General features: G+C 51.9%; 1 protein-coding gene across 1 annotated transcript; it reads right to left on the bottom strand.

The window, feature by feature from the left end:
- Positions 1–2,004: 2,004 nt before the first annotated feature.
- Positions 2,005–14,522, bottom strand: LOC311247629 (KN motif and ankyrin repeat domain-containing protein 2-like; the record flags this gene model as incomplete). Its single annotated transcript, XM_084338650.1, has 8 exons — positions 14,445–14,522; positions 10,683–12,245; positions 8,603–8,678; positions 7,109–7,168; positions 6,818–7,066; positions 5,742–5,826; positions 4,999–5,218; positions 2,005–2,147 (listed from the first exon to the last, which is right to left on the bottom strand). Coding segments are annotated over exons 1-8 (2,415 nt in total), but the record flags the coding sequence as incomplete, so codon positions are not given.
- Positions 14,523–16,444: the final 1,922 nt, after the last annotated feature.

Genomic DNA, 16,444 nt, shown 5'->3' with positions numbered 1-16,444 from the left:
GAGGGGGAGAGGGGGAGGGGGAGAGGGAGAGAGGGAGAGGGGGGAGAGTGAGAGGGGGAGGGAGGGGGAGAGAGGGAGGAGAGGGAGAGTGGGAGAGGGGGGAGAGAGGGAGAGGGAGAGGGGGAGAGAGGGAGAGGGGGAGAGGGAGAGAGGGGGGAGAGGAAAGAGAGGGGGAGAGGAAAGAGAGGGAGAGAGGAAAGAGAGGGAGAGGAAAGAGGGGGAGAGGAAAGAGAGGGGGAGAGGAAAGAGGAAAGAGGGGGAGAAGGAAAGCGAGAGGAAAGAGAGGGAGAGGAAAGAGGGAGCGAGGGGGACAGGAAAGAGAGGGGGAGAGAGGGAGAGGAGAGGGAGAGGAAAGAGAGGGGGAGAGACGGAGAGTGAAAGAGAGGGAGAGGAAAGAGAGGGGGAGAGGAAAGAGGGGGAGAGGGGGACAGGAAAGAGAGGGGGAGAGACGGAGAGGAAAGAGAGGAGAGGAAAGAGAGGGGGGAGAGGAAAGAGGGGGAGAGGAAAGAGAGAGGGAGAGAGGGAGAGGAAAGAGAGAGGGAGAGAGGGAGAGGAAAGAGAGGGGGTGAGGGGGAGAGGAAAGAGAGGGGGAGAGGAAAGAGAGAGGGAGAGGAAAGAGAGAGGGAGAGAGGGAGAGGAAAGAGAGGGGGAGAGGAAAGAGAGGTGGCGAGGATGAGAGGAAAGAGAGGGGGAGAGGAAAGAGAGAGGGAGAGAGGGAGAGGAAAGAGAGAGGGAGAGAGGGAGAGGAAAGAGAGAGGGAGAGAGGGAGAGGAAAGAGAGGGGGAGAGGAAAGAGAGGTGGCGAGGAGGAGAGGAAAGAGAGGGGGAGAGGAAAGAGAGAGGGAGAGAGGGAGGAGAGGAAAGAGAGAGGGAGAGAGGGAGAGGAAAGAGAGAGGGAGAGGGGGAGAGGAAAGAGAGGGGGGTGAGGGGGGGAGAAAAGAGAGGGGGAGAGGAAAGAGAGAGGGAGAGGGGGAGAGGAAAGAGAGAGGGAGAGGGGGAGAGGAAAGAAGAGGGGAGAGAAAAGAGAGAGGGAGAGAGGGAGAGGAAAGAGAGGGGGAGAGGAAAAAGGGGGAGAAGAAAGAGAGGGAGAGGGGGGGGGGGGAAGAGAGGGGGTGAGGGGGAGAGAAAAGAGAGAGGGAGAGGGGGATAGGAAGAGAGGGAGAGGGGGGAGGAAAGAGAGGGGGAGAGGGGGAGAGGAAAGAGACAGGGCGAGGGGGGAGAGGGAGAGGAAAGAGAGGGGTAGAGGGGGAGAGGAAAGAGAGGATGGATGAGGGTACTATACAATTATTGGTTAAAAGTCCCCTTAATATGGGTATTGGGGACTCGGACTCACTCACTCACACTCACTCACTCACTCACTCACTCACTCACTCACTCACTCACTCACTCACTCACTCACTCACTCACTCTCTCACACTCACTCACTCACTCACTCACTCACTCACTCACTCACTCACTCACTCTCTCACACTCACTCACTCACTCACTCACTCACTCACTCATCACTCACTCACTCACTCACTCACTCACTCACTCACTCACTCACTCACTCACTCACTCACTCACTCTGTGTAGCAGTGTGTAGCAGCAGTGTGTAGCAGCGGTGTGTAGCAGCGGTGTGTAGCAGTAGTGTGTAGCAGCAGTGTGTAGCAGTGTGTAGCAGCGGTGTGTAGCAGCGGTGTGTAGCAGTAGTGTGCAGCAGCAGTGTGTAGCAGTGTGTAGCAGCGGTGTGTAGCAGCGGTGTGTAGCAGTAGTGTGTAGCAGCAGTGTGTAGCAGCGGTGTGTAGCAGCGGTGTGTAGCAGCGGTGTGTAGCAGCGGTGTGTAGCAGCGGTGTGTAGCAGTAGTGTGTAGCAGTAGTGTGCAGCAGTAGTGTGTAGCAGCGGTGTGTAGCAGCAGTGTGTAGCAGTAGTGTGCAGCAGCAGTGTGTAGCAGCGGTGTGTAGCAGCGGTGTGTAGCAGTAGTGTGCAGCAGCAGTGTGTAGCAGTGTGTAGCAGCGGTGTGTACCTGGCTGGAGGGCACGTTGACGTCGGCCAGCTCCATGAGACGCCGCACCACGTCCAGGTCGCCGGGCGCCCCCGGGGCGGTCAGAGAGGCCAGCATGACCGCCGTGTAGCCGGCGCTGTTCTGCACGTTCACCTCGCTCACGCCTGGGGGGGGGGGGGGGGGCACGGAGCACGGGTCAGAGCCCGCACACTGAACCCTCTGGGGGGGGGGGGGGGGGAGCATGGGTCAGAGCCCACACACTGAACCCTCTGGGGGGGGGGGGGGGGGCACGGGTCAGAGCCCACACACTGAACCCTCTGGGGGGGGGGGGCACGGGTCAGAGCCCACACACTGAACCCTCTGGGGGGGGGGGGGGGGGCACGGGTCAGAGCCCACACACTGAACCCTCTGGGGGGGGGGGGGGGGGGGCACGGGTCAGAGCCCACACACTGAACCCTCTGGGGGGGGGGGCACGGGTCAGAGCCCACACACTGAACCCTCTGGGGGGGGGGGGGGGGCACGGGTCAGAGCCCACACACTGAACCCTCTGGGGGGGGGGGGCACGGGTCAGAGCCCACACACTGAACCCTCTGGGGGGGGGGGGGGGGGGCACGGGTCAGAGCCCACACACTGAACCCTCTGCCATGCAGGACTGTAAGGGCCATAATGTGTAACGGAACGTAGACCAATCTCGGTCACTCTCATTGTCTGGGACCAAACTCGGTCACGCCCCATTTTGCGCGACATCCAGGCTTTTTTTTTTTTACCGTCAGCGTTTGGGAATTTCATGTCGACAGGTAGATGAAGTGAAGTTATACTTATTTTAGAATATATATATATCAAATTTCATGAGTATTCATCTATATTTAGTCATCTAAAGACTATTAGATATGAACCTATGTACCAGTAAAAAAGTGGGAATCTCTAGGATGTGTTTTGGGCGACGGTGTTTACGGAAGTGCGGGGGTAGCCTCTCAAGTAGACGGTACGCAACACTTTCTGTTGTCAGTAGATGGCAGCATTGGTTTAAAATTAAAAGGTGAAAATGTGAAAACTACAACATGAATCCAATTCCCAAGACCTTTAGCACAGGTCACAGGTCACAGGTCACTGGGACGCGTCTATTCTTTGACGCGATCTGATCAGCGTTAAACTATTAATGGGACCTGAGTACAGTGATCGAGAATGGTCACCTAATTATCTTAACAAAAGTGCATCATTAGCATTATGTTTGTTGTCTAAACGGGAACATAATGGTACAATTTAAGATTTGAATGTTATCCGCATATAGAGGACAAATAAAACATTTGTAAGAAACCTCAATGAAAACGGCGCAGGGTAAGTTATATTCGCTATTGTTATGAAAATGTGATAGAATCCTATAAAAATGGTGCTACAGTAGGGGCGTAACGATGCATCGATTAATCCAAATGCATCGATTCTAATGTGACGATTCAACTGCATCGATTTGAAAATGTTAAGAATCGATTATAATCGAAATTAATCACACACAAATTTTTATTTTTTTGTGTGTATTGTTTTTATTGACCTATAGTCCATCCATGCTGAGTGAATCAGTTCCCCCAGCCACATTTGTGTATTGAAAATGTTTTGGGGAATTAACTGATAGAAAATGTATCTAAAATTAATCGAATCGAATCGAATCGTGGTCCATTCATAAATCTAATCTAATATCAAATCTGGTATGTTACCCGCAGGGGTGTAAAAAGTAACCCAGAAATTATACTTAAGTGAAAGTATGGGTATCGTCTCAAAATCGTACTCAAGGAAAAAATTAAGAGTATCTCTGGCTAAAAAAAGTTTCTACTTTTAAATGTACTTAAGTACTAAAAAGTTTAAGTAAAACACTTATTTTCTGACTGTCTATTCTTCTGATAGATCAAAGATCCCCGCTTTATAGTCTTGCACAAGGACCAATCAGCATGGGTAAGGGGCGGGTTCATTTTCCATTGATGGGGATTTGATTGGATGTTTTTAAATAAAGCGCGGCCGCAGGATTAATAACGTTAACGTTAGTTCGGCCAGAGAAACAAATATACTAATTAAAATGGTTGGACCTGCGAGATTTGTACTTTGTACTTTGTTGTAGGTCTGCATTTTAAATGTAAGGAGTAAAAAGTATGGTTTTTTTTCTCTGGAATGTAATTGAGTAAAAGTACAAGTATACAAACCTAATAATACTTGAGTAAAGTACAAATCCCCCAAAAACAGTACTTTAGTAATGTAACGAAGTACAATTACTTTACACCGCTGCACTACAGACACTGGTTACCCGTGTGATGATGTCACCAGTTTAGTTTAGTTTACTCAGTTTATTTGATCAGGGACAGTGCAGATCAATCAATTTATAAATTAATACAAATTAAAAACTGTAAATATGCCAACATTAGCAGGGTTGCTAGTTTTCAGCTGTAGTCGCTGGGCCGCCTGAATACTTTAGACAACAAATGTTTGTTTCTGCGTCTCTGATTGGCCCGCGCGTTTCTGGTCATGTGACATGTACGCCCAATCGTGAGACCGCAAGTTTCTACACCGGTTAAGCTTAGGCACTCGTTCGAAGTTGGTTAAGGTTAGAGGTTTGTCTTAGAGCGCGGCGATAGAACGCCAGGTAGTTTGCAGGCTGTTAGACCCGGAAATAGGCGCAGAACTTGCTGTCCCACGATTGGCGCACATGTCACATGACCTGGCCAATCAGAGCGCACAAACTCGAACGCGGAAACAAACATTTGTTGTCAAAAGTATTCACGCCCCTGGGCCAGATGTTTAAGCCAGAAAAATTGAAGGATATTAAAGCTAATATAAAAACAGTTTAAAACATATTCTGTACATTCATGCATCTATACAAATATTTTTTTATAAAATTAAAATAAAAACAGTGTACAAATCAAACCTATACATGTATAAACACCGTATAGGCGAGGCACACATAATACATAATCATAAATCCCATAATAACCATATGATCACAATGAGGACCACATGGTGCGTTGTTACCCGTGTGCAGCAGCAGGCCCGCCACGCCGTAGTTGCCGTGCGAGAGGCTGTAGTGCAGCGCCGTGTTGCCGTTGTCGTCGGCCATGTTGACCAGGAAGGCCAGCAGAGAGGGCGTGGCCTCCCTCACCTCCCTCAGGTACAGGGCCACCCTATTGGCCACCGCGTCCTCCTCCGCCGACACGCCGAACCAATCCTGGAACACTGCCACGAGAGCCCGCCTCTGGGAAGGCAAACGTGAATAAAAAGCTTTGAATAAGAGTGCTACGTTGATGTTGATTGATTGATTGATTTATTGATTGAAAACTTTATTTAACAGTTTGCAGACTGGGTACAGTACAGTACGGCTCAATACACACAATTGTTAATAAGGGGATGCAGACCAGAGAAAGACTTTCGTCTTGTTTACATCAGGGTCCCCCATTTTCAATTCATATTGACATTTATGACATACATGACATATACAGTTAGACAGAGATCCTAACAGAAAGTATATCCATTCGAGGGGGAGGAAACTGTACATTAGGAGGGGGTTGGGTGGGTTGGGGGGGGGGTTGGACATTTACGTTGCCCTTCTGATGGAAAGGTTCAAGACAGATCTCCCCCTCCCCTTTTAGATTATAATTTGACCAGGGTTTAGCGGATATATAGTATTAGAGAGAAGGAAGGGTCCTTCTGTCAATCATAATTGAATCCGGCGAGTCTGAAAGACGGAGAGATGAATCGAGAAGACTTCAATAATATACCATGTCCTCGTTGGGGTCGTCCATTGTGTCCATGTGGTCTTCGAGGAACCGACACGCCGCCATGAAGTCCCCGTTCACCGTCTCCCTGCAAGAGAACAGGAGAGAGAGAGAGAGAGAGAGAGAGAGAGAGAGAGAGAGAGAGAGAGAGAGAGAGAGAGAGAGAGAGAGAGAGAGAGAGAGACGAGTCCTTAATATCAACACAATAACACAATCTGCTGCGGCGCTCCAGTAGCACACCATATAGCGCGCTGAGTCGCGAAGCGGCCGCACCACACCCGGTGACCATGTGCTGCACGTCTTCCCTGCCTCTCCTCCCGTTCTCCCTCTCTCCTCTATCGGTCCTGCGTGGCCAGAAAAAAGCTGTAAAATGCTAATAAAGATAATAATAAAAAATAATAATAATAATACAACCTGCTTCTCTCTGTAGAATCATTATTCCTGTGAGTGTGATAAAAACATACTTGAGAGAATTATTCCCATAATCAAGAGTCAAACAATCGGGCGGCTGGGTAGCGCAGCGGACTAAGCGTCTGTCTACCACCACAGATCCAGTGGGATCGAATCCAGCTGTGGTGCCTCCGGCTTGGCCGACCGTCCATACTGACACGATTGGCAGTGTTAGCGGGTGGGAAACCCGGCAAGGGTGGGTCCTGGTCGTTGTTAAACAGTGACTCCTACAGGTCGGTCGGGGCGCCTGCACAGCAAGGGAAGGATCTAGGAGAGGTAGTGTGATCCTTCCACACGTTACACTCCCCCAGTGAGAGTCCGCGCTGCCAGGTGAAAAGAAGCGGTGGGCTGGGTACACATGTGTCGGAGGAAGCATGTGATAGTCTCCGCCCTCCCAGACCGACGGTAGGGGGTAGAGTGCGCAACGACCAGGAAGGGGATTGGGAATTGGCATAACGACTAACATTGGGATGGGAGAAAAACGGAAAAAGAAAGAAGGAGGAAAAAGATAATAAAAAAAAATAAATAGTCAAACAATCAAAAGCATGTGTTGCCCTTCCAGCGTTGTTGCCTCGGTAGAGACATGATACGTCTTTAAGTCCCAGGTCCCCCCCCCCCCCCCCCCTCACCTGTCCGCGGCGGTTGTGACTGATCCAGAGTCGCTCTCCATCTGACCCCCAGAGGCCGTCTCCCGCTGGTCCGCGCGCTCGGCCCCCCCTCCTCCGTCTGTCCTCCCCGCACGTCCCGCTCCAGCCACCACCACCGGCGGCGGCGGCATCATCTGTTGCCCTGTTGGGCTCAGCTGGGCGGCGGCTGTCTCCGCGGGGTCCCGGACCCTCGTCTCCTCCGCGGTGGGACCGCGTCCCTCCTCCTCCTCCTCCTCCTCCTCCTCCTCCTCCTCCTCCTCCTCCTCCTCCCGCTCGGCGCGGCCCTCCCGGACGCCCAGACCGGCGAGCTCCTCGCTTGAAGTCGCCTCACATCTGAACACATCAGAGACGGGAGAGAGTCGCCGATTAAAAGAGAGGAATAGACGACTTAATCCAGGAAGAACCGCTTCCCCATTTATTTAAAATAATAATATACTGTGGCAGATATCATCCCCCCCGTCCCACCGTGGCTACGTGGAGGAAGGGAGATACTACTGCCACGGGAGGAGAGGAGAGTCAATTAGGGAGCTGATTAGGACTGATGGAACACACCTGTGCACCACGTGATCACCCACATCCCACACACACACCCACACACACACACACACACACACACACACACACACACACACACACACACACACACACACACACACACACACACACACACACACACACACACAGAGACACACACACACAGAGACACACACACACACACACACACAGAGACACACACACACACACACACACACACACACACACACACACACACACACACACACACACACACACACACACACACACACACACACACACACACACACACACACACACACACACACACACACACACACAGAGACACCCATAGCATAAAGTCCTAGGAGAGACAGAGAAGGGTTGAGTGGAGGTGAGGAAAGAGCAGAGATCGAGGAGAGAGTGTGAGATACAGTGTTTGTGAGGTGAGAGGTCGTTGAGAGGAGAGGTGAGAGCGAGAAGGTGTTCGTGGTACTGGACCCTGGACTGGCTGAGATACCCCCCCGCCTTGTGAAACTGACCCTGGACCGGACGGCAAACCCTGAGTATTCAACATTCCCTCCCTTTTTGTACGAGAGCCAGAAGCGTGTTTTGACCCTGGACTGTTATCCGACTACTCTATTGCCCATCGGACTTTGTGCTATTAGTCAATACATTTATTTTATTTATTGAAACTGTGCTCGTGTGGAAATTGAATGCGTTTGTTTTGGACCATGTCGAGCCCGAACACCAACAAGGCTCGTCGTCACAATATATATTTCTAAAATGACTCATAGCTGTTATCCCTTAGGCTACGTGAAGAAAAAGGTTTCAAAACCCTGGGTCCAAACCATAAGAAATATTCCGATTATTTTATGGTCACAGCTTTTTTAAATGTACATACCGTACATTCGGAGAAGCGTGAGATGCTTGTTTTTCCCAGCTCCTCAACCTTAGTAGATTTTGTAAACAACAATACACAACGATCTATACAATACAATTATAAATAAAAGGTGTTGTTGTTTTTTAAACAGCTGATAATAATACTTGTACGCTGTAAACATGTGAAGTGAACGGCGTCAGGATGGACAGAACTCAGGCGTCAGGGAATAACCTTGCAAAGGAGGGTCTTACAGGGAGTGGCTTGTTTTCATCATTTCAAACTTTTCATCCGGTTGTTTTTATGGCTCGATGTATTTATGGTCCACAGCCAGAGCTGCAGATCAACCAGCGGAGTCAGACTTCTTCACTAACCCGTCTTTAACACCGGCGAAGTGTAGGTTCTTGGAGGTCCTGGCGCCTCCGTCCCGCTTCATGATGGACCTGGGGCCTGTGGAGGAGACGGGGACAGACACCGGCGGGAGACGTGAGGGGGTCGTTTCAAGGAGAGAACACGCCGACATCTTGGGAACATAGCTTACCGTCTTCTCCAGAGAGAGACAAGAAGATAGATACCAGTCTCCTCTCTGTGTGGGTTCAGTAGAAGGCTATCTGGCTGCACGTTAGCCTAGCTTAGCACAACGAATGGAAGCGGACATGACCGGTTAGCCTATACAGGCATTGTCCAACTAACACCTCTCTCGAAGGCTAACCGGTCATGTCCGCTTCCATTCATTGTGCTAAGCTAGGCTAATGTGCAGCCAGATAGCTTTCTACTGAACGCACACAGAGAGGAGACTGGTATCCATCTTCTTGTCTCTCTCTCTGGAGAAGACGGTAAGCTCATTTCGCAAAATGTTGGCGTGTTCCTTTAAGGCAAAGCAGCCATTGGACAACATTAGGCGGACGGACTCCTGCCATATATTTTCCTCTATAGAGGAATGTATATCCATCATTTACAATAGATAACTTCATGTATTGCTTGACTATTTGCAACTGTTCAAAGGTTACTTTGAGGATAGGAAATGGTTCTCAATCTCAAACCCCGCCCGCTTTTCTTGATCCTCCAATCACAACTGTTGCTTAGGGCGGAGCTTGACCTGGGGGAGGAGGAGGAGGAGGAGGAGGAGGAGGGGGAGGAGGAGGAGGAGGAGGAGGAGGAGGAGGAGGACGGAGGAGGGAGGAGGAGGAGGAGGAGGAGGAGGAGGAGGGGGAGGAGGAGGAGGAGGAGGAGGAGGAGGAGGAGGAGGAGGAGGAGGAGCAGGTGGAGGAGGAGGAGGGAGGAGGAGGAGAGGAGGAGGAGGAGGAGGGGGAGGAGGAGGAGGAGGAGGAGGGGCGGGAGGAGGAGGAGGAGGAGGAGGAGGAGGAGGAGGAGGAGGAGGAGGAGGAGGAGGAGGAGGGGCACGGAGAGACGGGCCACTTCCTCGACTTCGGTCTCTCCGGGGACACGACTCGGGACATTCCAAATTGGAGAAACATCCTTTTTATATGACTCATAAACGGCGAGGACATACAGTCATCGATATAAAAAAAAAAAATCTGTCTCTCTATGATCCCAGACCAACTGCAACCGTCAATTTACACCAAACGCTAAATTTGTGGGTCTCAATTTTGACGAGAGGGAAAAATCAAGTTGACCTAGAAAAAACGATGTGGTTTCTTTAATGACACGGCGATGGAATTTTTTTTCCTCGCTGTGATTTCTCTCAACGTTGACTTTAAAACTAGGCCAGTGATCCGCCTTGTTTTGATAGCGCTGCGAAAAGAGACGCTGATGTGAAGCGAAAGACCGGCCTTCCCGTGTCGGAAAATTTCAAATGACGTGTTGGGGGGGGGGGGGGGGGGGGGGGGGGGGGGGGACACAAGACGAGGGGGAGACATATAGATCATCTCCTATTGAGGAGAGAAGCATGTGGTGGGTCCATTATCTCAAAACGATGGCACCAACAGGACTCAGCGAGGACTTTGATATTGGGCCTTATCTATAAATAAGCCAATAGAGGGAGACGGTTTACCCTTTCACTACCACACTACAGAAGGTTAACCCTTTACTCTCACACTACCTTCTGTAGTGTGGTAGTGAAAGGGTTAACACTTTGTCATGTGGCAGTGAAAGGGTCAACCTTCTGTACTGTCGCAGTGAAAGGGTTAATAGGTAGAGTCTTCAAAACCTTCCATTCTGGGTTACTTTGTTTGTTTTTTCCTTTTTCGTTTTCGTTTCACACTGTCACTGAGACTCGACGGCGTCATTAGACCCATAGCGATACTATAAAATATAGGTTTAGCTCTACAAACTACAACTACGTTTACACGGGGTTAATGGACGGCAAGGAAGGGGTCACTTCCCGGAAGGGGCGTGGCACTCAATGTGTTTAACGACCAGATTCAGTCAGGACCTCGCGCTTAGCGTCTCATCCGAAGGACGGAATAGTTAATAGGGTTAGTTAGGACGTACGTTGTCGAGTTGAAACCCTCCATCCGGACTCACTGTGGGCCGCTCTGCCTCCAGGGGGCGCTCTCTCTGCGTCGCTCTGCTGCTCGAGGTGGACGGAGAGCGTCTGCACCAGGCCCATCATCTCCCGCTGCAGGGAGTTCACGTTGGCGTCCGCGTGCTCCAGAGGCTCCGCCTCCCCCCCGCCCCCGCCGCCGCCACACAGACACACCCACTGTTTCTCCAGGAGCCTCTTGATCCGCCTCACGTGGCGCGCCGCCGTGGCCGGGTCCGGACCGCCGCCGCCGCCGGGGGGCGAGGAGGCCTCGTCGAGCTCCATCGGCGTCGGCGTAGAGCAGCCGACCGCAGGGTGTTGCTCTTGTTGAACCGTCTGTTGTCCGTCTGCGGCGCCGCCGGGCTTCTTATTCAACCCCCCCGAGGAGGGAGAGGCCTCGTCGCAGTCGAGCGATGCGTATAATAATCCACATCCGGCAGCAGCACCCTCTACCATCTCGTCTCCCTCCTCCTGGTGGTCCACCACCACCGCCACCCTCTCCGCGTGGACCCGGCCTCCCGGGTTCCCGGTCAGACGGTGGATCCTCTCGTGGTGCCCCCCGCGCTGCGCCCGCTGCTCCCTCAGCAGCTCCAGGCCGCTCTCGTGGAGCCTCTGCTCCAGCGCCGCCACCTTGGCCTGCAGCGCCGTCACCGTCAGCAGCTCGTCCAGGTCGCTGCTGGTCCTCCACTCGTGCGTGGGGTTGGGGTCGTCCGTCTCCCGGTCCGTCGTCTCCCCGGGGTTCTGGGGGAACGCGGCGGCGGCGTCGCGCCTCGGCCTCTTGGTGTCGGAGGTGCCGTAGTAGGAGGAGGAGGAGGAAGTGGGTCGCGACCCGGCGCCCAGGCGGAGCCGCTCTCTCTCCTCCTGGAGGATGCAGATCTGAGCGCGGAGCTCGGGGACCACCCTCGCCTCCAGCTCCAGCTCGGCCACGCGCTCCAGGGCCTCCGCCAGGCGCCGCAGCGGCGTCCCCGAGGAGGAGGAGGAGTCACCGCGGCGGAGGAAGAGGTCCTCGCGGGAGGAGGCGTCCGTTCCCCCGAGGTGGTCCCTGGAGCTCCGCAGGCTCCCGTCCCCGGACTCGGAGCCCTGCCTCAGGAGCACGGTGAGCGGCAGGCTGGACGCCCGGAGGAGGTTGGGTCTGACGTGCTCTCCCAGAGGCTGCTCGTCGAAGGCCCTGATCTCGGCCTCCATCTCCGCCAGAGATTTGAACCCTTCGGAGCGGAGCGGGGCCCCCCAGGATCCATAGCCGTCGTGGTGGTGGTGGTGCTTGGGGGCCAGGGCCCCGGTGGAGCCCCAGGGGCTGGGCCGGTAGCCGTGCACGGAGGGGTTGGGCTGCCGGGGGAGGGTGCTGGAGCGGGGGCCTTTGCTCCGGCGCTGGACGGGGACCACTCTCCTGATGGTGTGGCCCTTCTCGATGTCGTCCACGTACTTGAGGAAGTCCAGGTCCAGGCGGAAGCCGTAGGGCGTCTCCACCGAGTACGGAGGCGTACCCCCCGCCGGCACGCCGTTCTCCGTGGCTCTGTGGGAAAAGCTGTTTCCTGTAAAAAAAAAAAAAAAAAGCACAAAAGTGCTGTACAGAGGGTAGATACATAGATACATAATATAGACAACAATCACAACTCCGTTTTTACGGGAGGGCACTAGGGCTGTCTTAGATACTTCGAAGCTTCGTTCGACGGACATGGGATTCGAATGGGGAAATACAATTCGAATATACAGTATATAAATACATTTTTAAATGTTTTATATAATCTATTTTTTATTTATTTTTTGAAAAATCAACTCTGCCTCTCCTTGTTAACTACAACAAGCAATGCTGTTTGTTATTTAAGATGAGGTCGGACTCGGCACTGACAGATTTGTGTTCATTGTGCTGCTTTTATAAAAGCCTCAAATGACGGCTTACAATATTTCATGAAAGCAAAGTGTTTCGTTTGTCTAAGGTTTGAAAAGGTTTAAACTTTACAGCACTGACAAAGTTGAACAAAGTGCTGTACAAGTCCCACAACATACTTTTATATATTTAATTTTTTATTTAAAATTTTTTAATCTCGAAGCTTCGAATGAAAACCGAATCTCGGCCCCGAAGCTTCGAATGCCAAAAAAAAATCAAAGGGCAGCCCTAGAGGGCTCACGGGAAAACACACGGGCAAACAGGGCATGAGTCAGTGAACGGGAAAGGCTAGTAGGTAGAAGTGGGTTTTGAGCCTAGATTTGAAGGCATCTGTCGAGGGGGCGAGGACCCTAATGGAGGGGGGAGGCTGTTCCACAGTTCAGGGGGAGAGGAGCCTAGTGGAGGTGGGGATGCTGTTCCACAGTGCAGGGGGAGAGGAGCCTAGTGGAGGTGGGGAGGCTGTTCCACAGTTCAGGGGGAGAGGAGCCTAGTGGAGGTGGGGATGCTGTTCCACAGTGCAGGGGGAGAGGAGCCTAATGGAGATGGGGAGGCTGTTCCACAGTTCAGGGGGAGAGGAGCCTAATGGAGATGGGGAGGCTGTTCCACAGTTCAGGGGGAGAGGAGCCTAGTGGAGGTGGGGATGCTGTTCCACAGTGCAGGGGGAGAGGAGCCTAATGGAGATGGGGAGGCTGTTCCACAGTTCAGGGGGAGAGGAGCCTAATGGAGATGGGGAGGCTGTTCCACAGTTCAGGGGGAGAGGAGCCTAGTGGAGGTGGGGATGCTGTTCCACAGTTCAGGGGGCGAGGACCCTAATGGAGGGGGGAGGCTGTTCCACAGTTCAGGGGGAGAGGAGCCTAGTGGAGGTGGGGATGCTGTTCCACAGTTCAGGGGGCGAGGACCCTAATGGAGGTGGGGATGCTGTTCCACAGTTCAGGGGGAGAGGAGCCTAATGGAGATGGGGATGCTGTTCCACAGTTCAGGGGGAGAGGAGCCTAGTGGAGGTGGGGATGCTGTTCCACAGTGCAGGGGGAGAGGAGCCTAATGGAGATGGGGAGGCTGTTCCACAGTTCAGGGGGAGAGGAGCCTAATGGAGATGGGGAGGCTGTTCCACAGTTCAGGGGGAGAGGAGCCTAGTGGAGGTGGGGATGCTGTTCCACAGTTCAGGGGGCGAGGACCCTAATGGAGGGGGGAGGCTGTTCCACAGTTCAGGGGGAGAGGAGCCTAGTGGAGGTGGGGATGCTGTTCCACAGTTCAGGGGGAGAGGAGCCTAATGGAGATGGGGAGGCTGTTCCACAGTTCAGGGGGAGAGGAGCCTAGTGGAGGTGGGGATGCTGTTCCACAGTTCAGGGGGCGAGGACCCTAATGGAGGGGGGGATGCTGTTCCACAGTTCAGGGGTCGAGGACCCTAATGGAGGGGGGGATGCTGTTCCACAGTTCAGGGGTCGAGGACCCTAATGGAGGGGGGGATGCTGTTCCACAGTTCAGGGGCTGCGACAGTATATCATATACAACCTGTACATTGTATATTACTATTGCACTTTACTGTTGCATTTGCCATTTTAATTAGTATATTTGTTTCTCTGGCCGAACTAACGCTAACGTTATTAATCCTGCGGCCGCGCTTTATTTAAAAACAGCCAATCAAATCCCCATCAATGGAAAATGATACAGACGTTTTTACTTTAACTTTTTAGTACTTAAACGTTTTTGACTTTTACTCAACTGTGTTTTTAGCCAGATACTCTGACTTTTACTTGAGTACGATTTTGAGACGGTACCCATACTTTCACCTCAGTATAATTTCAATTCAATGAAAGACTTTATTCTTTATCCAGGACTTTACCGTGTTGTCCCTCCGTCATGTTGCCGTCTCTTGAGTGGTGTGTCGACAGCGTGGCGTCACATGATCCGGTCGTAGCGAGCGCCTGAAGGGAGCGGGGAGAAAAGGAATGAAAACAATAAGCCAACTGTGGACTGATCTGACACAATATAGTGCGTTTGTCTATGTCTGGGTCTTTTAATCTGTCATGATGTGCTCTGTCCTTGTGTCCATGACTGTATTGTGACCTGTATCCCTACTATGTCTATGTGCTTTTGTTGTGTTTTTTATTCTAATGTTATTTATCTTGATTTTATTCAGTTTTTTATTGCTAACCCTTTTTCACACAGGATTTTAGCCTGTACCTTCTGGCAGGGGGACTGCCAATGGAAATTAGCCTTTTGGCTAAAATTGGGTGCATTTACATCTGTAAAATGTTTTATTAATGTACGCTGTCCCCCTTGATCAAATAAAGTAAACCCTAACCTAACCTAATATGGCCGACAGAAAAGCAAACTGCTCTATCAGCAAAACTCCCCGGTTATGCAAGTTCATGATATAAGCAATAATTACAGTGCGAGTGTGACATACGTGGTCGTCGTTTCACTCACTAATAAACATAATAGACATAATTACTGTTTTCCAGAATAAAAGCGGCATTGCGGTGTTGATGTGCATTTTGGGGTTTAGCTCTGGTGTTCCCCAGGAGACTTGTGATTGGATGGTTTAGCTCTGCTGTTCCCCAGGAGACTTGTGATTGGATGGTTTAGCTCTGGTGTTCCCCAGGAGACTTGTGATTGGATGGTTTAGCTCTGCTGTTCCCCAGGAGACTTGTGATTGGATAGTTTAGCTCTTGTGTTCCCCAGGAGACTTGTGATTGATGGTTTAGCTCTGGTGTTCCCCAGGAGACTTGTGATTGGATGGTTTAGCTCTGGTGTTCCCCAGGAGACTTGTGATTGGATGGTTTAGCTCTGGTGTTCCCCAGGAGACTTGTGATTGGATGGTTTAGCTCTGGTGTCCCCCAGGAGACTTGTGATTGGATGGTTTAGCTCTGGTGTCCCCCAGGAGACTTGTGATTGGATGCGCACGGCCATTAGAAACTTGGCAGTCATATTCATTCTTCATATTCCATCCATAATGTTTTGCTCTTTTTCATTCTCCCACAGTGGACAACATTATTGTACATAAGCATCCACATGCGTGCACACACACACGCACACACACACGCACGCACGCACGCAAGCACACACACACAGACACACACACACACGCACACACACGCACGCACGCAAGCACACACACACACACACACACACACACACACACACACACACACACACACACTTACACGCACACACACACACACATGAATGCATGCACCTCCCTGTAGTCATGGTAATTACATCTCTTTGACGGGCACTGGATGTTTGGGGCTCCGCTCCTCTCCAAGCGCTCATCGTTTCTCTCTTTGTTTAGGGGGCGGGGTCACTCGGCCTAGCAGTCTTAAATCAAAATCTTTGGTTTTACCCACAGAATAATCACTCGGATAATGATAGGGTACGATTTGGATCAGATTCAAACGTAGATACTTAAAGCCCCGGGAGACAAAGCCTCAAATCTAGGCGGCGCGGTGGTGTAGGGGTTAACACTGTCGCCTCACAGCTAGAAGGTCCAGGGTTCGATTCCCGCTTGGGGACCAGGTTTCCATGATGCCAGGTACCAGTGGGGGGGGTATCTCCCGGGCCTTTCTGTGTGGAGTTTGCATGTTCTCCCCCCTCTGTGCTCAGCAAGGGTTTCCCCCCCGATAAGATAAACACAATGGAAAAACATGCACAACCACAGATCGCTGACGCTGTGGCGTCCTTGACGAAGACGGACAGGAGCACATGGATTGGTCCCCGGGGCGCGGCCCTCGCAGACGCCCCTATCTGCTCCCGGCTGCCCTTGGGGGGGGGGGGAGGGCAACGGGATGGGTCAAGTGCAGAGAGACATTTCCTGTGTGTCGCCCATTCTCGCACGTGTGT

The sequence above is a fragment of the Notolepis coatsorum genome, assembly GCF_963971535.1.
Source record: "Notolepis coatsorum genome assembly, contig: SCAFFOLD_2790, whole genome shotgun sequence".
NCBI classification, from domain to species: domain Eukaryota; kingdom Metazoa; phylum Chordata; class Actinopteri; order Aulopiformes; family Paralepididae; genus Notolepis; species Notolepis coatsorum.
The sequence above is the reverse complement of the archived record's forward strand: the minus strand, read 5'-3'. Positions and strand labels throughout refer to the sequence as shown.